The following is a 24,869-nucleotide window of genomic DNA, read 5'->3' as shown; positions in this document are numbered from 1 at the left end:
CCCATAGAGAATCTGTAGGATATTGTGAAGAGAACGTTGAGAGACTCAAGACCCAACACTCTGGATGAGCTAAAGGCCGCTATCGAAGCATCCTGGGCCTCCATAAGACCTCAGCAGTGCCACAGGCTGATTGCCTCCATGCCACGCCGCACTGAAGCAGTCATTTCTGCAAAAGGATTCCCGACCAAGTATTGAGTGTATAACTGTACATGATTATTTGAAGGTTGACGTTTTTTGTATTAAAAACACTTTTCTTTTATTGGTCGGATGAAATATGCTAATTTTGTGAGATAGGAATTTTGGGTTTTCATGAGCTGTTTGCCAAAATCATCCGTGTTAAGACAATAAAAGATCTGAAATATTTCAGTTAGTGTGCAATGAATCTAAAATATATGAATGTTAAATTTTCATCATGACATTATGGAAAATAATGAACTTTATTACAATATGCTAATATTTTGAGAATAAAATCATACTAAAGTTCAAAGAAGTTTGTGGTTGTCATGTGACAAAATATGAACATGTTTAAGGGGTATGAATAGTTTTGCATGGTGCTGTATGAAGCAAATTATCCAAAAAAAAGAAAAAACCAACCTTCAGGATCTGAAAAACATTATGTTATTGCTTATTGCCTCATGAAACATCTTTCATGGATTCACAGTGTACCTTCTGCCGGCTGGAATCGGAAACGCCAGATGCCAAATCTTCCACAGACAAATCCAACAGAACGGAGGGCAAATCGAGAGTTCCATGTCCCCTTGTGTTACTCACGTTGTTGTTGATGACACCATGGACCGTGACAGGGCTCTGCGCCTGCTGAAAGTGTATCAACTGCCCTCTGGTGTCCATCTTGTGAAATGCACATGGCTAAGCTTGTGTATTAGTGAGAAGAGACTCCTGGATGATGAAGACTACAGCCTTTTAACCAAAAGGTTCATTATATGGTTCCTTGTTTTAGAACATGAATGTGTTGCCACTTTTATATCTGTCTTATATTAGGACATGCAGGTATGTCTCAAAAATGTGAACATTGTGAAAAATTCCAACAGTTTTTTTCACCTATTTCAGAAACTGAAACTCTTTATATTGATTTAATACACAAAGTGAAATATTTCAAGCCTTTATTTCTTGTAGTTTTGCTTTTTATGGTCTACAGATCATGAAAACCCAACATTCAGTGTCTGAGAAAAATGGAATATTGCGGAAAATGTGATTATTAGAAACTCATGGTGTCACATCCTAATCAGCTGATTGACTCAAAACACCTCCAAAGGTTTCCGGAGCCTGTCTCCCAGTCTGGGTCATTAGGGACAAACCAAGTATTCAGGGCATAGAACTGAACATACTTTTCAAAAACCTCACATTTCTGTTCAAAATCTCCTTTTTTATTGATCTGAATTTGGGGTTTTCATGATCAGTAAGCTGTAATCATCAACATGTCAAGAAATAAAAGCTTGAAATATTTCACTTTATGTGTAAGGAATCTATACAAGTTTTACTTTCTGAAATGAGTGACAAAAACTTTTTAATGATATTTTGAGATGTACTAAATACTCCATATGATCACTTACACATCCCTTTGACACTCCATTAATGAGAAACACAACTAAATGATCACTTTAATAAAATATTTAATTTGTTCTTCAATAAGTTTTTCAGAATCAAAGCATGACGGCAAACAAAAGCAATCAGGACCTGTTGAACATTGTGCGGAGACAACCACAGAGCCAGAAAGTCATCTAACCAAGCAAGAGGAGACGATAGACACAGTAAGTTGGCATTCATTAGCTACATATTTGCTACTGTCAACCACTGCATCTATACTTTGAACAGAAGAGAGCAGTCTGTGTTGTATCATCTTTTAAATTTATGTTGCACCTGCTTCCAGACAATCCCAGAAGATAAAGAAGAAGCTCACCGAGAGGAAGATGGCGTCTCTCAGGACGACCTGGAAGCTCTTCTCACCGGTCAGCACCCTGAAGAGGAGACTCCCGGCTCCGACACAAACTCCGGTCCGGATGCTGCTGCTGATGCTCGGAAACCCATGCCAGGAAAGTGGGTCTGTGCTCAGTCTTCTCAGTCCAAAAGCAAAAACTTCAACAAGCATATCACAGACAAGCTGGAAGTGCTGGCCAAGGCCTACACACATCAAGGAGACAAGTGGAGAGCACTGGGCTACTCCAAGGCTGTCAACGCACTGAAGAGCTACCACAAACCCGTTAAATCATATCAGGTAGCCTGATTCTAAAGCTTTCACTCTTAATATTTGTCATGCAGAAAATGCATATATGGCAACTTTATTTGCTGGTTTTCTATGTTCTGTAGTAGAGGAGCACCGATTGCAGTTTTCTGGCCGATCACCGATCTTTAAAAATCCCGACCTGCCAACTCAGATGTTAGCCAATACAGATTTTGTTTTTATAACTGACATGGTCAAGTGTTATAAGCTCACAATACACCTTCAATGTTCAAATGTTATTGGAAAAACATTTAACTATACCCATGAAACAATACAAACTTGCTTTAACTGCATGTTCAGAAGTGACCTGGTGTGCTGGTCTGTCAGTCTGTCTCACACCAGAGCAAAAGTGGCTGATTTCTAGACCTCTGCAGAGGAGGATAAGATCGGCTTAACATATAATTAATATAATTCGACCAGTGCACTTCTAATCTGTTGTAAAATAAGGATAGTCAACGGTACTTAGCAAATGTATGCGTTCCTTTTGAAACTTTTACCATTTTGTTACGAGAACCACAGACGTCAATGTATTTGTTGGGTTTTTATGTGACAGGCTATTTTAAAAAAACATTTTTTAAATAAAAATCTGTAACGTGTGTTGAGCATGTCTTTTCAGCCCTTCTGAGTCAATACAGTGTAGAGCCACCTGAAATCCTGCCCATTCTTTGTCAGATTGACTGAAGAGCATCTGTTAACATCAGTTTTCATGACCTACTACAGAGTCTTTGGTTTTGGTCTGGACTTTGACTGGTCCATTCTAACTCACCAATATGATCTAAACCACTCTGTTTTATCTCTGGCTGTATGTTTGGGGTTACTGTCTTCCCAAACAGTCTCAAGTCTTTTACAAAATGGCATCTTCCAGGATTCCAGGTTTTAGCTTCATCTGTCTTTCCTGTCCCCACAGCATGATGCTGCCAGCACCATGTTTCACTTTGGGGTGTCTGCTGTGTTTCTTGGTTTTCATGATGCTGTTTGTTACTTATGTTCTCTACCAGGGGCCTCCACAAAACAACTGGATTTGTCCTGAGGTCAAATTACACAAGGGTGAAACCCACTATTTCCTAATCAGGTGACCTCTGAAGGCAATTAGTTGCACTGTTTCATTTAGAGGTGTCGTATTTAAAGGGGCTTAATAGACACCCACACCACAAACACGTTTTTGTTGATCAATCATATAAAATCTCAATAAATGACATTGATGCTTGTGGTTTTAATGTGACAAACTGTGAAAAGGTTCATTGAATTAATATTTCATTTTCTCCTCCTACCAATGGTGTTAGGAAGCTTGTCAGATCCCGGGAATAGGAAAACGCATGGCGGACAAAATAGAAGAAATAATGGAGAGTGGCCACCTGCGGAAGCTCGATCACATTGGAGAGGCCGTGCCTGTCTTGGAGCTTTTCACCAACATCTGGGGTGCAGGAGCAAAGACGGCACAACTTTGGTACCAACAGGTAAAAAAAAACAACTTTATTATGCCTCAGTCAAATGTAACATCTATTATCTCATACTTATACATACATGCTGTTCATATTTGTTACTGACATTTTAAACCTTTATCTCGTGCAGTGATTTTTAGCTTCAGCCATGACAGACGCATGTTGTTTTTAGGGAGGGTGTCAGTGTTGCACAAGTTTATGAAGAGAAATTCTGCTGTCTTGAAGGTTTTTTGCGAGTTGTATTTTTTGGTGGGGGGTTTTCTGGTTTTAGGTCTACTTTCACAAATTCTTGTTTGATTTTTGAAGTTTATCAGGTTGAAATATTTCTCTTAGGAACTTTCCAGCAGATCAGTCCAGCTGTTTGAAAGTGGCCTATTTTGTAAAATCTCACAAGCAAGAATGCCGGAAACATTAGAGATTGACATTTTTTAACAGGAACTGACTCAAAGTTAACTTTTATACTGTATGCAGGCTGTAACAACCTTCCTCACTTACATTTGTTATGTCTTTAGAAACCAGGGGAATGTTGATTGCTAATTATTCATAACTTCATATTGACTGTATTATACTGTATTATTCCTTTATAGATTGATTATTATATTCTCTTCAGAAGTATTTGTCTTTGGTTGCTCACAAGAGGAGTTTAACTTTTACTTAGTGTTTTAATTATATCTAACTGTGTGTAACTATAAGGCACTTTACTCACATTCTGAATATTCTTTTTACAGTATAAAGTCATTGAAGGTGTTGGCAATGATAAACGCGCAACTCTAAAATTATTTTATAAATACCTTTGTTTTTTTATTATACATTTGAAGACATGTTACTTTGTAGAAAAATGCATAATCTTTTAATCTTCTCATTTTTTTTTGTAGGGTTTTCGCACGCTGGAGGACATCCGAACAAAAGCCCACCCAAGCAACACTCAGAAAATAGGACTGAAGCACTACGATGATTTTCTTGACCGAATGCCAAGAGAAGAGGCAGCAGCTATAGAGAAAGTGGTAATGAAATGTCTAAACCAGTAAAAACCAGACTTCTTCCCAAATTTGGAGGATCCCTGAGGGGAACAGTGAATCCTGAAACCTGCTACATCTTAACACACACACACACACAAGGAGTAAATACCTCTGAAGGATTTTATTTTTTTCAGATTCTAATACATGGATTTTGTTTTTCATCCAAAACCAACTGATTGCAGATGATCAGGCTTGAAGTTATCTTTAAGCAGTAAACATTCCAGTATTTGGAGGGAAAAAAGAGGGAAAAACATTTGCTGTTTGGAGGAAACAGAACAATAAAAGGAGGAGAGTCTAAGCAATGAAAACATTGCTTTTCAGTTGTGTATATATACTAGTGACTAAAAAAAGCAAATAATTAAAGTGTTTTTTCTTTCTAATTTAGTGTTTTAGCAAACATGGACCCCAGATAATGAGTATTTTATCCAGCTAAATATGTTTTGGTTTTTTTGATCTTAAGGTTTTATTGAAAACGTTGCTTCTGGCCAGTGACTGCTTTTGTGGGATTGAAACAACTTGGTTGTAGTTTCTGAATTACTTGATCACCTTATCACCTCTTTACCTTATAAAATGTCTAAAGGTCACTATATATACAACCGGGATGGAGATTCATACATGGTATTTGAACATCTGACATTTATTGTAGTCCAAGCAGTTCTCCATGACATACATATTGCGATAAGAATAAATTTGCAATTGTAATGTGCAGTCCTATTATTGTACATTAATGGAATACTTTGTAAAGCTCATAAATTAGACTTCTGTACACATTTTGGTTTCGTCAATTGAGGAGACACTGGTAATAAAAAAAACCTACAGCTTCTATTAATTTACCTTTTTATCAGCATAATCACATAATTCAAAACATTTTGCATTTACTACACAAAAGCATCTGTATTAAAAGGGCAAGGTTACATGACCTGTGGGTGGATCTCAGTAAGTTACGACATCATTAAAATCTTCTGAGAAAATGAATTTTGGATTTCCATTTGCTGTAAGCTGTAACCATCAGAATTAACAGAACTAAACCCTTAAAATATATCAGATTGTGTGTGTAAGAAATCTCCATGTAAACACATATGTACTTGTAAAACGAGGTCATAGGACGATCCATTTATTGTAATGGAAAGAAACTTAAGCACTATTTGGAAGAAATGACTGTAAAAGCAAAGAAATGTATGTGTATTGTTGTATTTTATTGTGTATTTATGATCTTGATGATTCACTGCTGGTTTTTGCTTAGAGGGTTCATGTTAGATGTGAATGTGTAGACTGAAAAGCTTCAAATGAATTGTCCTTTGGCTCTTAAATAAATTTATCAAAATCTCAACAGACCATGTAGAGATGTTAGTCAAAAAGCAAATGAGAACCAAGAGCGTGTACTTACTTTTTCATCATGACTCATGCAAGTTTTATTCCGTGCAGGTGAAGGATGCTGTACATGCTGTCGATGCCAACCTGGTGGCAATGGCGTGTGGCTCCTACCGTTGTGGGAAAGCTACATGCGGAGATGTGGATGTGCTCATCTCTCACCCTGACGGCAAGTCCCACAAAGGAGTTTTCAGTAAAGTGTTACAGATTCTCCATGACAGTGGTAAGCTCTTTATCAATGGACAAAATCATCTTTATTGTTTGTATTTCTTTTAATGAAAAGAACTTCAATTTGTATTCCTAAGGGTTTCTAAAAGATGATCTGGTGAGCCACGAGGAGAACGGAGAGCAGAAGAAATACATGGGGGTGTGCTGTTTGCCAGGGCCTGGCCGCCGCCACCGCAGGTTGGACGTCATCGTCGTGCCTTACAACGAGTTTGCCTGCTCGCTCATGTATTTCACCGGCTCGGCCCACTTCAACCGCTCAATGAGAGCACTGGCAAAGACAAAAAATATGAGCTTATCAGAGCACTCTTTAAACAAAGATGTGGTACGGCAAGGCAGCTTGAAGGTGTATGGTGGCACCCCGCTTCCCACACCGACAGAGAAGGATGTTTTCAATCTTTTAGGGATACCATACAGAGCACCTCAAGAAAGGGACTGGTGATGGTCTCTAAAACAAATGAAAGGTTTGCTTTTAGAAACGGAGAAACTGGTATGTTTTTGATGAATAAAGAAGCATGAATTATGCAAAAAGAACCAGTCTTATTAAAAAAAAAAAAATTGTTGGCATGTTTTACTTGCTAATTTATTTTGCAAAATAGAAATCCTGGGTTGTTTAGAATGAAGAGGAATGTTTCAACCATATTCTGATGAGGTCTTGCAGTATTGATCTCTGAAACTTCACAGCAACTTAGGTTCTAGTTTAGAGGGATCTTTAGAAAATGGAAACTATTTTTTTAAACGATGGCTGACAATGTTTTTCAGACATGAAAATAAAAAATTATTAACTAACTAGAAGACTAGTGATGTGCAGCACTGGACTGGGGCAAGACAACTAAAAGACATTTTTGCTCCAGTTGCCAAAACCTCTATAGTTTTTAAGTTGGCTAGTTCAAACACTAACCCACATGCCAGGGATGTCTGGATACATTAGAATATGAATGAAAACTTGATTTATTTCAGTAATAGAATAAGCTTCACTTTCTCTGGGATACTAGATGGGTTGTAGTGTTTGATCCAACAAAAATGGATACAAGAGGATTCCCATTCATGTTGCAAAGCAAAGGTCTCAACTTTTTATTAAAATAAAAATTTAATTAAAGTACATGCACTTAATCGATGCTTTTATAGTGGGAAAATGGTGGCAGTGTTTTGACGCATTTAAGTAATAGGAGAAATGACTGAAATCTTTTCACTCTTTTTGAACTTCCTCTTGCTGATCAAAGTTGATTGAGAAAAAGTGCTGATCTTGATGTCTGACCAATTCATTGATGCATCTTAGTTGGGATTCAGAAGGCTGACAGTCTTCCAGCCAAGTAAACTTTATGTATAGAGGATAAATTCAATAAAAAAACCAATAAATGTCAAACTACATATGCAGATCATACAAACAATAATAAAACAATCATGCCAAGATTCAAAGTAATTTCACAAATAAATCCAGAGGTGAAAAATACAGCTTGATTTAGAGACAATTTGAAGTAAATAGTATAATTATCCAGCCTTGGTGGGTTCATACTGTGGAGAACTCTTTTAAATAGTCGGATGCATTTAAATAATAGAAAAAATACCCATTGAAATCCAATAATCATCCACGAAACTGTATGTCCATCACATGGACAGGGTTTAGGTGACCAGCCATAGGAAATTCTACTGTTTTTACTGACTGAGTGATTGTGATTCAGTCCCCCAAATGAATTGGATTTTTGAGTCACTGACCCAAGTGTGACACAAGTTCTACCTAATGCCTGTGCCCAGTGATTCATACTGCTAATACCACTGATTTAAAAGAGTACCGGTAGTTTTTTTTTTTTTTGTGAGGAAAGTGACAGAACAAAGGGAAAATGTTTAATTCTCTATCTTTTGAAATAAACAATAAATGTATGCAACAAACATTTGTACATATCTCTAGTGATAATGTTTTTGATACATCTGGTTGTGAGAGCACTTTATGACGTGTGTGCAAATGTTGACCGTTTTTGCAGTTTGCTGTTTTTTCAGATTAAAAAAAGATTTTTACCAATTGCATTTTTACACACTACATTCTCTATGTTTCTTGTCTCTACACTTTCTAAGACTTGGCTTTCTCTGGTCAGTGTGGCGCAAGCAAGCACGTCTTTATTGGTCAGCATGGACACAAACTGAGAAGCTTTTCTTTTGGTGCGCACCTGCCTGCATAAACAACAGCAGGATAATAGGTCACGACGCTGAACAGAACATATACTCAATCGTTTTAAGATGTTTTCATGTGAGAAAATTGACCTCGAACTTAATCAGTTCATCAAGAGTGAGCCTACTTGTCGTGGCGCTGATGGTGTAGAGGTTAAGCGCGCGACTATATGCAGAGGCTACAGTCCTCGAAGCGGCTGTCCCGTGTTCAAGTCCTGGACCCGGCGACATTTGCCAAATGTCTCCCCCTCTTTCCTGTCTGCCTACTGTCAATAAATAAATAAATAAAGGCCGCTAGTGCCGGAAAAATATCTTTAAGAGTGAGCCTACTTTCTAATGTGCTCTGGAGTTTTTGGAGCAGCAAAGCTGTGCTGACGGACTCCCAAGGCCGGAGGTCGAATAGTCGTGTCTTTGGACCTTTTTCCGTATGTCTTGGAGACTGGTGAAGAGGGGCTCAGCAGTCCACCGATCACCACCTGGTGATGAATTGGATCTGTTGTAAGAGGAGGAAGTCAAACAGACTTTGGCAGGCCCAAGCCTGTGGTGAGGGCCTGCTGTGAACGTATGGTGAAGCCCCTGGTCAGGGAGGTATTTAACCCCCCACCTCTGGGAGAGTTTTTCCTGGATCCTGGGGGAAATGAGGACATAGACCATGTTCTCTACCTTTATAATCAATGTGGCCGCTCATAGTTCTTGCTGTAAGGTCTGCATTGCCTGTCGCGGCGGCAATCCCTGAACACGGTGGTGGACAGTAAGGGATGACGTCAAACTGAAGAAGTCTGGGGTGGTCTGCCTGTCTCCACCCTGGAATGAAGGGGACTACCTCCTGGGTGTGTGAGCTGGGGTATCGGTACCTGTACGTGAGAGTATAGAGTATGTATGGGGAGTGCGAGTGAATGTACAATGTACATTGTCTGTCTTTACATTGGGTGTGAGTGTTAATACTGTATGTGTACGCATGAGGGTGGGAATGTGTGATTTTGACTGTGTGCCTGTTTTTGTGTCAGGTTGGGTCTTGGATTGCTCTCTCTTCTGGATCAGCTTAGGCACCCATCAAATGTGGGGGCTATTTCCTCCCTGGTTCCATGCCTGGTTATGCACTGGCGTAGACGGTTGCCGGCGGGGCCTGTGGGCTCGTCGCTGCAGCCTCCTGGGACTTCTGCACTATGGCTGCTGGGTGGTTCCCCTGGGGCTCTACTCTGCTCTTCTCTGAGGGGGTGCGGTAGTCCCGATGGTGGTCGTCCCGGGGTTCCTCTGGTCTGGGGACCTTTGGATGTCTGTGGTTCAGATCTCCTTTTTGTCTGTCTTGGGTCCAGAGGGGCAGGTCTGTGACTTCTCAAGCTCACACTTACACAGCTCACAGATACACAGATGTTAATATTGAGCTGCACTTGCCACTAAATACAGGTCCTTCTCAAAATATTAGCATATTGTGATAAAGTTCATTATTTTCCATAATGTCATGATGAAAATTTAACATTCATATATTTTAGATTCATTGCACACTAACTGAAATATTTCAGGTCTTTTATTGTCTTAATATGGATGATTTTGGCATACAGCACATGAAAACCCAAAATTCCTATCTCACAAAATTAGCATATTTCATCCGACCAATAAAAGAAAAGTGTTTTTAATACAAAAAACGTCAACCTTCAAATAATCATGTACAGTTATGCACTCAATACTTGGTTGGGAATCCTTTTGCAGAAATGACTGCTTCAATGCGGCGTGGCATGGAGGCAATCAGCCTGTGGCACTGCTGAGGTCTTATGGAGGCCCAGGATGCTTCGATAGCGGCCTTTAGCTCATCCAGAGTGTTGGGTCTTGAGTCTCTCAACGTTCTCTTCACAATATCCCACAGATTCTCTATGGGGTTCAGGTCAGGAGAGTTGGCAGGCCAATTGAGCACAGTGATACCATGGTCAGTAAACCATTTACCAGTGGTTTTGGCACTGTGAGCAGGTGCCAGGTCGTGCTGAAAAATGAAATCTTCATCTCCATAAAGCTTTTCAGCAGATGGAAGTATGAAGTGCTCCAAAATCTCCTGATAGCTAGCTGCATTGATCCTGCCCTTGATAAAACACAGTGGACCAACACCAGCAGCTGACACGGCACCCAGACCATCACTGACTGTGGGTACTTGACACTGGACTTCTGGCATTTTGGCATTTCCTTCTCCCCAGTCTTCCTCCAGACTCTGGCACCTTGATTTCCGAATGACATGCAGAATTTGCTTTCATCCGAAAAAAGTACTTTGGACCACTGAGCAACAGTGCTGCTTCTCTGTAGCCCAGGTCAGGCGCTTCTGCCGCTGTTTCTGGTTCAAAAGTGGCTTGACCTGGGGAATGCGGCACCTGTAGCCCATTTCCTGCACACGCCTGTGCATGGTGGCTCTGGATGTTTCTACTCCAGACTCAGTCCACTGCTTCTGCAGGTCCCCCAAGGTCTGGAATCGGCCCTTCTCCACAATCTTCCTCAGGGTCCGGTAACCTCTTCTCGTTGTGCGTTTTCTGCCACACTTTTTCCTTCCCACAGACTTCCCACTGAGGTGCCTTGATACAGCACTCTGGGAACAGCCTATTCATTCAGAAATTTCTTTCTGTGTCTTACCCTCTTGCTTGAGGGTGTCAATAGTGGCCTTCTGGACAGCAGTCAGGTCGGCAGTCTTACCCATGATTGGGGTTTTGAGTGATGAACCAGGCTGGGAGTTTTAAAGACCTCAGGAATCTTTTGCAGGTGTTTAGAGTTAACTCGTTGATTCAGATGATTAGGTTCATAGCTCGTTTAGAGAAGCTTTTAATGATATGCTAATTTTGTGAGATAGGAATTTTGGGTTTTCATGAGCTGTATGCCAAAATCATCTGTATTAAGACAATAAAAGACCTGAAATATTTCAGTTAGTGTGCAATGAATCTAAAATATATGAATGTTAAATTTTCATTATGACATTATGGAAAATAATGAACTTTATCACAATATGCTAATATTTTGAGAAGGACCTGTACATCTTGCATTCAATAGTACCATGCACTTTTTGGTACCATTGCTGTTGTTATATAGTCATGTCAAGTTTATTTATATAGCGATTTTCAGCAACAAGGCACTCAAAGCGTTTCTGGAGGTGTAGAATCAGTTTCAAGGGTGTTGTATTCTCTTCATTCTTCTTTCTCTCCTCTATTCTCCTTTTCTCCCTTTTTTCTTTTTGCCCCGTCTCTCTCTCTTTTTTGCATCTTTTTTTCCTTTTTATTTCCGTCTCCGTGTCCATCGCAATTGAAATAATCCCAACGTTTTTTTATATATACTGTATATATCGAGCGGAGCATTATAGTGTTAGCCGTAACGCTCCACTTATGAAAGTAAATGTGTTAGGCTTTTTCATGGTACTCAGACAACAATTCTCAGTGCTACTCTGCTGGACAGGACACATAAAAAAAATAATAAACGAGGAAAGAAAAAGTTATTTCAGGCCTGGCTGGCTTTTGGGACTCCTGAGGCAGCTGACCGGTACCGTAAGGCCAAGCATGCTGCAGCCTGGGTGGTAGCAGAGGCAAAAACAGAGGCCTGGAAAGAGTTTGGTGAGGCCATGTAGAAGGACTATCGGTCGGCCTCGAAACGATTCTGGCAAACTGTCTGTTGCCTCAGGAGAAGGAAGCAGTGCTTTGTCAACACTGTTTACAGTAGGTATGGAGACTGTTGACCTTGACAGGGGACATTATCAGGCTGTGGAAGGAGTACTTTGAGGATCTCCTCAATCCTGTGGTCATGTCTTCCCTGGTGGAAGAAGAGACTGAAGACTCGTTCATCACCCAGGCCAAAGTAAATGAGGTGTTCAAAAACATCCACGGTGGCAAAGCTTTGGGGGTGAAGGAGATCCACCCTGAGTACCTCAAGTCTCTGGATATTGTGAGGCTGTTGTCACATGGTGGTCGAGGACAGTCCCTCTGGACTGGCATAAGCAGAGGGTATGTTCTAACTTCAGGGGCATCACACTCCTCAGCCTCCCTGGGAAGGCATATTCCAGGGTGTTGAAGTTGGAAGAGAAGTTAATAGTTGGAACACTGGACCAGCTCTACACCCTCTACAAAGTGCTAGAGGGTTCATGGGAGTTTGCCCAACTGGTCCACATGTGTTTTGTGGCCCTTGAAAAAGCATTCAACTGTGTCCCTCAGGGTGCACTGTGGGTGGTGCTCCAGGAGTATGGAGTCCGGGGACCTATATTAGAGGCCATCCAGTCTCTGTACAAGCGAGGCAGGAGTTTGGTTCACATTCCTGGCACTAAGTCGGACCTGTTCCCTGTGCATGTTGGACTCCGGCAGGGCTGCCCTTTGTCACTGGTCCTGTTCATAACTTTCATGGCAGATTTTCTAGGTTTAGCCAAGGGCCGGAGGGGGTCTGGTTTGGAGCCAGTGTATTTTGTCTCTTCTTTTTGCAGCTGATGTGGTCCTGCTGGCTCCCTTTAGCCAAGACCTACAGAATGCATTGGGGCGATGGAAAGCGGCTGGGATGAGGATCAGCTCCTTTATGTCAGAGATAATGGTTCTCAACTGAGAAAGGGTGGCTTGCCCTCTCTGGGTTGGAGGGGAGTTCCTGCCTTAAATGGTGTCGTATCTCAGGGTCTTGTTTACGTGGGCGGGGAGAATGCAGAAGGAGATTGACAAACGGATTTGTGCTGCCGTCACAGTAATGCGTCACTGCACCAGTGTGTTGTAGTGAAGGGAAAGCTGAGTGGCGAAGCTCTCAATGGACTGGTTGGTCTATGTTCCTACCCTCACCTATGTGCAGGAACTTTGAGTAATGACCAAAATAACGAGATCCTGGATACAAGCGGCTGAAATTAGCTTTCTCCACAGGGTGGTAGGGCCCTCCCTTAGAGATAGCGTGAAGAGCCTGTAGTAGAGCCACTGCTCTTCTACATCGAGTGGAGTCAGCTGAGGTGGCTTGGGCATCTGTTCTGGATGCCCCCTGGACACCTCACTTGGAAGTTGTTTCTTATTGTAGATCTCCACAGCTCCTCCAGAATTCTCATGGAGCTCTTGGCTACTTGTCTGATTAATGCTCTCCTTGTCCAGCCTGTCAGTTTCGGTGGAAACTTACAGGGGTTGGACAATGAAACTGAAAAACCTGTCATTTTAGTGCGGGAGGTTTCATGGCTAAATTGGACCAGCCTGGTAGCCAGTCTTCATTGATTGTACATTGCACAAGTAAGAGCAGAATATGAAGGTTCAATTAGCAGGGTAAGAGCACAGTTTTGCTCAAAATATTGAAATGCACACAACATTATGGGTGACATACCAGAGTTCAAAAGAGGACCAATTGTTAGTGCACGTCTTGCTGGCGCATCTGTGACCAAGACAGCAAGTATTTGTGATGTATCAAGAGCCACGGTATCCAGGGTAATGTCAGCATACCACCAAGAAGGACGAACCACATCCAACAGGATTAACTGTGGACGCAAGAGGAAGCTGTCTGAAAGGGATGTTCGGGTGCTAACCCGGATTGTATCCAAAAAACATAAAACCACGGCTGCCCAAATCACGGCAGAATTAAATGTGCACCTCAACTCTCCTGTTTCCACCAGAACTGTCCGTCGGGAGCTCCACAGGGTCAATATACACGGCCGGGCTGCTATAGCCAAACCTTTGGTCACTCATGCCAATGCCAAACGTCGGTTTCAATGGTGCAAGGAGCACAAATCTTGGGCTGTGGTCAATGTGAAACATGTATTGTTCTCTGATGAGTCCACCTTTACTGTTTTCCCCACATCCAGGAGAGTTACGGTGGAGAAGCCCCAAAGAAGCGTACCACCCAGACTGTTGCATGCCCAGAGTGAAGCATGGGGGTGGATCAGTGATGGTTTGGGCCGCCATATCATGGCATTCCCTTGGCCCAATACTTGTGCTAGATGGGTGCGTCACTGCCAAGGACTACCGAACCATTCTTGAGGACCATGTGCATCCAATGGTTCAAACATTGTATCCTGAAGGCGGTGCCATTTATCAGGATGACAATGCACCAATACACACAGCAAGACTGGTGAAAGATTGGTTTGATGAACATGAAAGTGAAGTTGAACATCTCCCATGGCCTGCACAGTCACCAGATCTAAATATTATTGAGCCACTTTGGGGTGTTTTGGAGGAGCGAGTCAGGAAACGTTTTCGTCCACCAGTATCACGTAGTGACCTGGCCACTATCCTGCAAGAAGAATGGCTTAAAATCCCTCTGACCGCTGTGCAGGACTTGTATATGTCATTCCCAGGACGAATTGACGCTGTATTGGCCGCAAAAGGAGGCCCTAAACCATACTAATAAATTATTGTGGTCTAAAACCAGGTGTTTCAGTTTCATTGTCCAACCCGTTTGTCTTGGTAGGTTTGCAGTTGTGCCATGCTCTCTCTGATTTTGGATGATAGACTGACCTATGCTTTGTGATGTATTTTTGGGTATTTCAGATTGAAGAAGACTGAATATAAATCATGCCACACTTTTTAGATTTTGTTTGTACAAAAGATTGCCTTCCTTTTCCTTCCACTTCACAATTATGCACAGCTTTCTGTTGGTCTATCACATAAAAGCTAAATAAAATACACCGTAGTTTGTGGTTGTAACATGACAAAATGGGAAAAAGTTCATATTTTCAAAGAGTTATGAATACTTTAAAATTGTCAATGTAATTACTGTGCATCATTTGTAGGATTGTGTTGGGAACTTTTATTTGTCACATTGTACATGTTATATTTCAATAGAGGGCGAGAAAAACTACAAAAAAGATGGTGGACCATCCGTCCCAATCACTGCCTGAAGGTCCTTACGAAATAAACAAATTGGGGTCCTTTCTTGCTGAAGGCTAGTTGTTAAAACGGGTTTTAGCGCTACATTGTTTTAATTACCATTTAAAGGTATCCCGTAGTTTCATCATTAGGTGTCGTTTAAGCTATTCGAGTATTATTATCGAAAGAGAAGTTTTATTCGGCTCGGTTTTCTATGCTCTAAGTGGCGCCGTAGATGTGTTTTTAAGCGTTGAACGTTGTGTTGTTTATCTTTCTGTCACTGCCGAGCTAACGTTAGCATCATCCCAGCAAACAAATTGTTCCTGCCACCAGCCTAACATCTACTGTGATATTTCTTCATAGAAAATAAGACGTAAGTTTATTGAAATAATGTGCTTTAGTAGTAACACTGCTGTTTGTTGTTTGCCGCCGGCTGAAGTTGTAGTTTCGGTTCTGTGATAAATAAGACAGAGGTTAGCTCAGTTATGTTAATTTCCAATTGTTTTCTGATAATTAATCATTTGGTTAGTTTGCGTTGCTAACTGTACAGAAGCATCCCGGACAGACATTTAATGAGGGAATAATATTAATGATTAGAGTTTTCCACAAGGTGGCGTTGATGTGCAATCATGTCTGGCATTGCTCTGAGCAGACTGTCCCAGGAGCGCAAAGCCTGGAGGAAAGACCACCCATTTGTAAGCAGCAGCATGCTGGATCATCCTCTTTATCAATCCCTTATCCCCTGGTTAATAGAAACCACAAATATACTGTGTCCATATAGCCATGCCTTCTAATAAATGAACTACATGTATAAGGCAAGTTATATGCTTTTGAGGACTTGTTTCTGTAAACCAACAGGGTTTTGTTGCTGTGCCCACTAAGAATCCTGATGGAACCATGAATCTAATGAACTGGGAGTGTGCCATACCTGGGAAGAAAGGGGTAAGGTGATATTTAACACAAAGTTTTCCAGATCTATTTATCAGTGTTCTGGAGAAGGTATTCACACACTTTGAACTTTTCCAGATGTTGCCATCTTACTACCAACATGGCAAAATGTATGTCTGTGGGGAGGGAGTGAAGCATTTTATGTGATATACCAACACAAAGTAGTACATAATTGTGAAGTAAAATAACACGTATGCATGCTTTTGGGAGAATCTGTTGAAGGGACAAATGGTAACACTCCACAAATCTGGGCATGTATGTGAGAGTGGCAGGGAGGGAGCTGTTGTCAAATAAAAAGTCATCAGGTTTCTTGTGTGCAGTTAACCACAAGCGATGTAGAAGATTGTCCTTTGGTCTGAAGAGATCAAAATTGAGCTTTTTGGCCTGCATGGAAAATGTGACAGAAAAGTAGCACTGCACATCATGATAAAAATGCTATCCCCATGGTGACACTTGTTGGTGGCAGCCTCATGCTGTGGGGATGCTTTTCTTCTGGAGCCGTAAGGAAACTGGTCCTTGAAGCTGGAGGCTTAGAGGTCGGAAAAGACTTAAAGGGTTAAATACAAATGGATGCCAGATTTCTGATTTTTGTTTGTAAATAATTTGAAAGCTATGCCTCATTTTCCTTCTACATTATGCACTACTTTGTGTTGGTTTATGTCAAGAAAACCCATTGGTGGTGTTGAATATCAAGTAACATTTCAGTCAATATGTTAAACTGTGCATTTCTTAAAGCTTACTGTTATGTAGCTGCCTTTAAATATTTTGCAAACACACATGTTTTTTACATCTGTGTCCAAAAGTTGAAATCTTCACAGTTTTTTGTTTCGGTTTACTCCGGCATATTCTGCATTTAAGTCAATTTCTCTTTGCTGGACTCCAACTTTGAACATGTAGTGAGATTCAGAGTTTAAAAGTAATATTTGATCAATTTCTCAGTTGTGCTATAAGGGCTGTTTTTAGAAAATTTCTTTTACTATTTTATCATGTAGACTTTGTGGGAGGGAGGACTTTACAAGCTCAGAATGCTGTTCAAAGATGACTACCCGTCCTCTCCACCCAAATGTAAGTAGCCTTTTTTTTTTTTTTTTTTACCAACTTTGTACTTAGTTAATTTCATGTTAAAGAGCACAGACTTACATCCAGCCATCTATTTGAAAGGGAATCAGGAAGAGTAGTGCTGACCACAAAAACCTGTGTATTGCACTACCTTGTACAAACCACAAACCTTGAATGAACCTGATGTTTTTATATGTAATTACTACAATTTAAGGTTTTGTCTAAATGTCACATTTGTCTTATGAGAATGTAGAAAATATTTATATCAAGGGATCATTTTCCGTAGTTGTATTATGCTGCCCCTAGTTCTCTAAAACCATTTTGTGTGCATGCAAAATGCATCCATTAAAACGTTGCACTCATGCTTTGGTGAATTGATAGTATATGAGAATTTCTACTACCAAACATTTAAATGAAACACATTTAAGCTGGCTCTAGGGACGTGGAATGTCACCTCGCTGGGGGGGAAGGAGCCTGAGCTTGTGCAGGAGGTCGAGAGATATCGACTAGAAATAGTCGGGCTCGCCTCCACGCACAGCGTGGGCTCTGGAACCCATCTCCTTGAGAGGGGTTGGACTCTCTTCTACTCTGGAGTGGCCCACGGGGAGAGGCGGCGGGCTGGTGTGGGTTTGCTTGTTGCCCCCCAGCTCAGCCGTCTCGTGTTGGGGTTTACCCCAGTGGATGAGAGGGTCGTATCCCTGCGCCTTCGGGTTGGGGAGAGGTCTCTGACTATCATTTCAGCCTACGGGCCGAGTGGTAGTGCAGAGTACCCGGCCTTCTTGGCGTCCCTGTCGGGGGTGCTGGATAGTGCCCCTCCCGGGGACTCCATTATTCTGCTGGGGGATTTCAACGCCCACGTGGGGAACGACAGTGACACCTGGAGAGGCGTGATCGGGAGGAATGGCCTCCCCGATCTGAATCCGAGTGGTGTTTTGTTATTGGACTTCTGTACTAGTCACGGATTGTCCATAATGAACACCATGTTCAAACATAAGGGTGTCCATCAGTGGACTTGGCACCAGGACACCTTAGGCAGGAGGTTGATGATCGACTTTGTTGTCGTATCATCAGATCTTCGGCCGCATGTTTTGGACACTCGGGTGAAGAGAGGGGCTGAGCTGTCCACTGATCATCACCTGGTGGTGAGTTGGATCCGCTGGAGGAGGAGAAAGCCAGTCAGACTTGGCAGGCCCAAGCGCATAGTGAGGGTCTGCTGGGAACGTCTGGCGGAGCCCTCGGCCAGGGATGTATTCAACTCCCACCTCCGGGAGAGCTTCGACCAGATTCCGAGGGATGTTGGAGACATAGAGTCTGAGTGGACCATGTTCTCCGCATCTATTGTCGATGCTGCTGCCCGTAGCTGTGGCCGTAAGGTCTGCGGTGCCTGTCGCAATCCCAGAACCCGGTGGTGGATACTAGCAGTAAGGGATGCTGTCAAGCTGAAGAAGGAGTCCTATCGGCTGTGGTTGGCTTGTGGGACTCCTGAGGTGTCTGACGGGTACCGTGAGGCCAAGCGTGCTGCGGCCCGGGCTGTGGCAGAGGCAAAAACACGGGCCTGGGAGGAGTTCAGTGAGGCCATGGAGAAGGACTACCGGTTGGCCTCGAAGCGATTCTGGCAAACCGTCCGTCGCCTCAGGAGGGGGAAGCAGTGCTTCGCCAACACTGTTTATAGTGGGGGCGGGAGACTGCTGACCTCGACTGGGGACATTATCGGGCGGTGGAAGGAGTACTTCGAGGATCTCCACAATCCTGCCATCATGCATTCCGTGGTGGAAACAGAGGCTGGGGACTCGGGGTTGGACTCTTTCATCACCCAGGCTGAAGTCACCGAGGTGGTTAAAAAGCTCCGCGGTGGCAAGGCTTCGGGGGTGGATGAGATCCGCCCTGAGTACCTCAAGTCTCTGGATGTTGTAGGGCTGTCATGGTTGACACGCCTCTTCAACATTGCGTGGCGGACGGGGACAGTGCCTCTGGACTGGCAGACTGGGATGGTGGTCCCCCTTCATAAGAAGGGGCACCGGAGGGTGTGTTCCAACTACAGGGGGATCACACTCCTCAGCCTCCCTGGTAAGGCCTACGCCAGGGTATTGGAGAGGAGAGTCCGACCGATAGTCGAACCTCGGCTTCAGGAGGAGCAGTGTGGTTTTCGTCCCGGGCCCTTTACTAGGGGCCATCCGGTCTCTGTACGAGCGGAGCAGGAGTTTGGTCCGCATTGCCGGCACTAAGTCAGACCTGTTCCCGGTGCATGTTGGACTCCGGCAGGGCTGCCCTTTGTCACCGGTCCTGTTCATAACTTTTATGGACAGGATTTCTAGACGCAGCCAAGGGCCGGAGGGGGTCGGGTTTGGGGACCAGTGGATTTCGTCTCTTCTTTTTGCAGATGACGTGGTCCTGTTGGCCCCCTCTAGCCAAGACCTACAGCATGCGCTGTGGCGGTTCGCAGCCGAGTGTGAAGCGGCTGGGATGAGGATCAGCTCCTCCAAGTCCGAGGCCATGGTACTCGACCGGAAAAGGGTGGCTTGTCCTCTTCAGGTTGGAGGGGAGTTCCTGCCTCAAGTGGAGGAGTTTAAGTATCTCGGGGTCTTGTTCACGAGTGAGGGAAGAATGGAGCGGGAGATCGACAGACGGATCGGTGCAGCTGCCACAGTAATGGGGACTCTGTGCCGGTCCGTTGTGGTGAAGAGAGAGCTGAGCCGAAAAGCAAAGCTCTCAATTTACTGGTCGGTCTACGTTCCTACCCTCACCTATGGCCATGAACTTTGGGTCATGACCGAAAGAACGAAATCCCGGATACAATCGGCTGAAATGAGCTTCCTCCGTAGGGTGGCCGGGCACTCCCTTAGAGATAGGGTGAGGAGCTCGGCCATCCGGGAGGGGCTCGGAGTAGAGCAGCTGCTCCTCCACATCGAGAGGAGCCAGTTGAGGTGGCTCGGGCATCTATACCGGATGCCTCCTGGACGCCTTCCTCGGGAGGTGTTCCAGGCACGTCCCACCGGGAGGAGGCCCAGGGGACGGCCCAGGACACGCTGGAGGGACTATGTCCCTCGGCTGGCCTGGGAACGCCTTGGGCTCCCCCTGGAGGAACTGGAGGAGGTGTCTGGAGAGAGGGACGTCTGGGCGTCTCTGCTGAGTCTGCTGCCCCCGCGACCCGGTCCTGGATAAAGTGGAAGACGACAAGTACGAGTACATTTTGATATCACTGATGTTAGAAGATAAATGTTTTATTTTGAACAATTGCAGTGCTTTGCTAAAGAATTTGAGCCCCTTAAACTTTTTTATATTTTCTCACATTACAGTCGCAAATTTCAATGTATTTTAATGAGATTTTATGTGGTAGACCAACAACAATTTATTCATAATTTATAGCTAGAAGGAAGATCATGTCTGCTGCTTCGCAACTCTGAGCTACTTTGTGTTGGCATGTCATGAAGTCCCAGTAAAAACCATTGACATTTATGGTTGTGACAGAATGTTAAAAGGTTTAGGGAAATGAGGAAATTTACAAGGCTCTGTTCTCAAGTTGACACGACTGCATTCTCACAGATCCTCTTGTGTTTTAGACACATTGTGTGAATCACATTTTAGGTAATGCTGGATTTCTACAATGTTACATCGGTTTTGTGAGCTTCTTTTAGGATTTCAGTATTTTGACTTTTTTATCTTATGTTTCTACTCTAGGCAAGTTTGAGCCACCCATATTCCATCCAAATGTCTACCCATCAGGCACCGTGTGTCTGTCCATCCTGGAGGAGGACAAAGATTGGCGACCGGCCATCACCATCAAACAGGTTTGGAGGCTCATTATTTCTCAAGTTCCTTTAGTTATCCTCTGTTGAATTTCAGCGTAGAACTGATGGTTTTATTCATAGTCTCGGGGCAGAAATCGAACAACTGGTGCACCTGTTCTACCACTGAGCCACACGGCGCCTCCACAATCCAGTTTCTAAGATAGCATCTGTTTTGGTACAAACTGAAAGAACAAATTTAAATAAACATTATTAATAACTAAAACACATTTCACTTAAGCTTTGTGGGGTATCATGGATGACAAGTCAAAAAAAAATGCACTTTCTTTACTAGCAACATATTGATGTACAAACTCATTTGACATATGGTTTGGAGTAAAAACATGTTCCAGCACGAGCATAAAATAATGCAAATCAAGCTGACACTATTGGGAACAATCTCCTCCCCATCCTGTCAAAATGCTTTAATAATGGCGTCCCCACTTACTGCCTAAACCGCCGCATATATTGTCTGAAAGCCTGCCTTTACCATTATTTTTGTCATTGTTGTATTTTCCGGCAATAGTTCCACAGAATCCAGCAGATTTTGCCCAAACGTAGCACTTATGATGCAGAAAATTTCCCTGCTTTTTTTATAGTAATATTTACCAGTATTAAAATAAAATGAGGAGCAGTGCAGAAATAGAGATGAACAGAAATTATGCAACACGGTCTGACTTTTGTCCTAGAAAACATTCTTTCTTGACTCACGCAACTTTCCGCCCAAACAAGGCTGCATGCTCTCAATCTTATTGCTTTATCCACTTATAGAAGAAGGCTGTTCACTATATCTAGCAGAGTGTATTGCATCAGCCTGGGTGCTACAGCAGCAAGGTTCAAATAAGGCTACATTAAGTGGAAAAAACAGCCACCTCTCTTGCTGAAATGGCAGTATGGAGCTGCTATTCTTTCTGCAAGCTTGTATTGATTATTATTATGAAGTGCTCTTCCCAACTAGCTACAGTAAAGGCCTTTTTAAAATGTTTGATTCATTGCACAACCTTGATTAGAATATGTATTTTAGGAGAGTTACTTGTGGTTGTGCAAGGTGTTAATTGTAACCTTGGAAATTCTTTGTGCCACAGTGATATTTAGATGAACAGCAAATAATTACCTTAAAATATGGTAGCTGACAAAAATGAAATTGGCAATAAAAATATAAACTAGTTAATGACAGTTCAGGAGGAAACAGAGTGGAAATAATCTTTTAGACTTGTGTCAAAGCACACATTGTGATCAATTAATCGGTAGTGGTGACAGAAAGCTAAGAGAAAGGGCCGCCCGCCATCAAGAGACGGACTACACTTGCAATAACAAGCGTGTAAAAACGGAAATCCCCTTAGGTTAAAATAAGACAAACACTCTAGGTCTGCCATCAGTGCATTTGTTTTAGTGTGATCAGGTAATAAAACTGTGTGTTTTTGTGGTTAATGAGTGCAGAATTAAAATACCGCTCCATTGTTTTTTGTTTAGATCCTGTTAGGTATCCAGGAGCTGCTGAATGAGCCCAACATTCAGGACCCAGCACAAGCAGAGGCTTACACGATTTACTGGTGAGTGTCTGCTGCTAAACATGTTCATTATGGGAATTAATCTAATTGATTTTGGGCTTTTAATCATTTCCTGTATTTGACAGCTCTCTTTACAGATCTGGAATATTTATACAACATTACTGCAATTTAAAATCCAAGAATTAGGTGCACACATTTGAATTTATTCATACATCCTCAAATATACTTTCAGTAATCCTTTCCATAGCCATTATCAAGCTTCTGGGGCAGTTCTGGTGGAACATGTGGACCCTTATGACAGAAAATTGTGAGACAGACGCTCTAACCAGAGACAAGGATCGCAAGTTAGCTACTGGCTGATCAATATATCCAATCACAATCTTAATGCTCATGTGTGCAATATCTTAACCACAAGGGACTGATTAGGGGGCAGTTTTTGGTTGCAAGTTATTCACATCTACACTCTGCAGGCAAATAATATTTTTGGACTTTGATAGCTCTTGATGTCCACTCCTGAAACAGGTTTTAGCCATAGAAGTGCTTAAACTCACTGAAAGTGGTGAGCACTGCATTGTTATAATAGAAAACAAAGGGAATTGGGGGAAATCTTTCACCAGAAGGTATTTGGCTTTTCATTGTGGGAATTTTTGGATTTTATCATCTTGTCAGTATACTTTGGAATTTTTTCCATAAAACGTGTGCTGGAATCCTGTAAAATACATTTTAAGCTAAAAGTAAACTTCAACATCGTTGATCATACCCATGATGTGTGCCTATCATCCTCTGACTGGAACTGAGCCTGGAGTCGAATGTAAAGCAGTTGTCTTTGTGTTTCAGTCAGAACCGGATGGACTATGAGAAGCGGGTCAGGGCACAAGCCAAGAAGTTTGCCCCCACATAAAGAGTGGAGCAGCCTGAAGTGATGGGAGGCAGGCAGCACCTGAAGGACCACTCCAATAAGAATCTGTTTAAAGTATTATTACACTGTTTCATAGGTAAAATGCAAAACATATTTTTCTTTATCCCTTTTCAAACTCCCAAAACATAACAGGATAATGATTGTACATTTGTTTAATAAATATCTATGTATTGCAAATGCATTAGTATTGGCTTGAGTGCTAAACTCACCTATTCCTTCACTGATACCATAAGAAGTGTGTTGACAAGCTGTATAAATAAGAATCCATGTCTGAATCCTGTGTGAAATCCTCAGTTTGAAGTAAATGAGGATGTTTCACACAGTGTACTTTCATCCAGCCACGAGTGCTCAGAACTAGCGTGCTTAAATGTTCATTAGTGTGTCTACAGCCGGAGGTAAGGCAGTCTGCACAGTAGAAGCTTATTCTGTCATTGTAAACAGCCATCAGGTCGGGGTCAAAAGAAAAATTAAAGTAAAAGACAATCTTGACATTTGTTATGACATTGGCTGTGAAGGAAGTGGTTGTCGTGATGTAGCTCAGTTCGTCTTGGTTCAGGAAGAACATAAAGCATAAAGGGTCGAGTCTTTGTTCCACACACTCCTCTTGTTCCAGTTTAAGATACTCACTGTATAGATTCTCTTAGTGAATCCAACTGAAAGTGAAACTGTCGGTAACGCTGATGAACTTCATGAACATACATCCTCATTGTGTTGACCTCTTCCAAACATGCTGTAGCTTCATGTAGATAAGCTCCATTGTGATAATAAGCAAACCGGTAACCGTTAATTGTTGAGCCTTTTCATTCAGTCATTTTAAACCAACAATGCTTCCATGTCTACAAATCCCAAATCAAGCCTGGCAGGCTTTTAGGAGCTGAAGGATCCTCATTGGAATAGCCTCTCTGCAGGAAAGACTAACTGAAGAAAGTGCACTTGTAAATAAACCAAGGCCTGAGTTTCTCTTTTTTTGGCCTCTAAATATGAGTGCATGTACATAATATAAATAACAAACAGTGGAAGTAATGTTTTATATTATTTTAGCCAGTTGATATACATTGTATGTGGTATTGTAAGAAGAGAGATACATGATCAATAATTGTCAAATAAAGTAAAAGGAAAGAATCTGAATGTCTTATGGGATGTTTTCTATAAAATGCATGGAAGGATCTTTAAGATTTCTTGACCATCAGAGCATTGTTCAAGTATTCTTTATCCTTGAATATTTTCACATTTTGTCAACCGCTAAATTCAAAGCATTTTAGTGGGATTTTATGCCATAAACTAACACAAAGTTGTGCAAGCAGTGTCCTGAAAAGTTGGGAAAAAATGTGGCATACGTTTGTATTTAGTCCCATGTACACCAATACCCCTAAAACAATTCAGTTCAACTAACTGCTTCACCTGTGTGTAAT

At 42.3% G+C, this 24,869-nt stretch overlaps 2 protein-coding genes across 2 annotated transcripts; both read left to right on the top strand.

Annotated features, from left to right (window-relative positions):
• Positions 1-648: 648 nt before the first annotated feature.
• On the top strand, positions 649-6,982 carry LOC124863075 (DNA polymerase lambda-like; the record flags this gene model as incomplete). Its single annotated transcript, XM_047357327.1, has 7 exons — positions 649-932; positions 1,646-1,769; positions 1,889-2,233; positions 3,523-3,696; positions 4,557-4,685; positions 6,126-6,294; positions 6,377-6,982. Coding segments are annotated over 7 exons (1,587 nt in total), but the record flags the coding sequence as incomplete, so codon positions are not given.
• Positions 6,983-15,303: 8,321 nt separating this feature from the next.
• On the top strand, positions 15,304-24,579 carry LOC124862394 (SUMO-conjugating enzyme UBC9-like). Its single transcript, XM_047356280.1, has 7 exons — positions 15,304-15,608; positions 15,846-15,930; positions 16,094-16,177; positions 17,176-17,248; positions 20,921-21,030; positions 22,501-22,580; positions 23,376-24,579. The coding sequence occupies exons 2-7, from the start codon at positions 15,865-15,867 to the stop codon at positions 23,437-23,439; spliced, it is 477 nt and encodes a 158-aa protein (XP_047212236.1). The 5' UTR covers positions 15,304-15,608; positions 15,846-15,864; the 3' UTR covers positions 23,440-24,579.
• Positions 24,580-24,869: the final 290 nt, after the last annotated feature.

The sequence above is a fragment of the Girardinichthys multiradiatus genome, chromosome X, assembly GCF_021462225.1.
Source record: "Girardinichthys multiradiatus isolate DD_20200921_A chromosome X, DD_fGirMul_XY1, whole genome shotgun sequence".
In the NCBI taxonomy this organism is placed as follows: domain Eukaryota; kingdom Metazoa; phylum Chordata; class Actinopteri; order Cyprinodontiformes; family Goodeidae; genus Girardinichthys; species Girardinichthys multiradiatus.
The sequence above is the reverse complement of the archived record's forward strand: the minus strand, read 5'-3'. Positions and strand labels throughout refer to the sequence as shown.

Excerpts from the sequence above, each read along its gene's own strand:
- LOC124862394 (XM_047356280.1), top strand. The coding sequence starts at position 15,865 with ATGTCTGGCATTGCTCTGAGCAGACTGTCCCAGGAGCGCAAAGCCTGG. Across the intron at positions 15,931-16,093 it reads GGAGGAAAGACCACCCATTT|GGTTTTGTTGCTGTGCCCAC; the intron begins GTAAGCAGCAGC and ends GTAAACCAACAG. Across the intron at positions 16,178-17,175 it reads CCATACCTGGGAAGAAAGGG|ACTTTGTGGGAGGGAGGACT; the intron begins GTAAGGTGATAT and ends TTTATCATGTAG.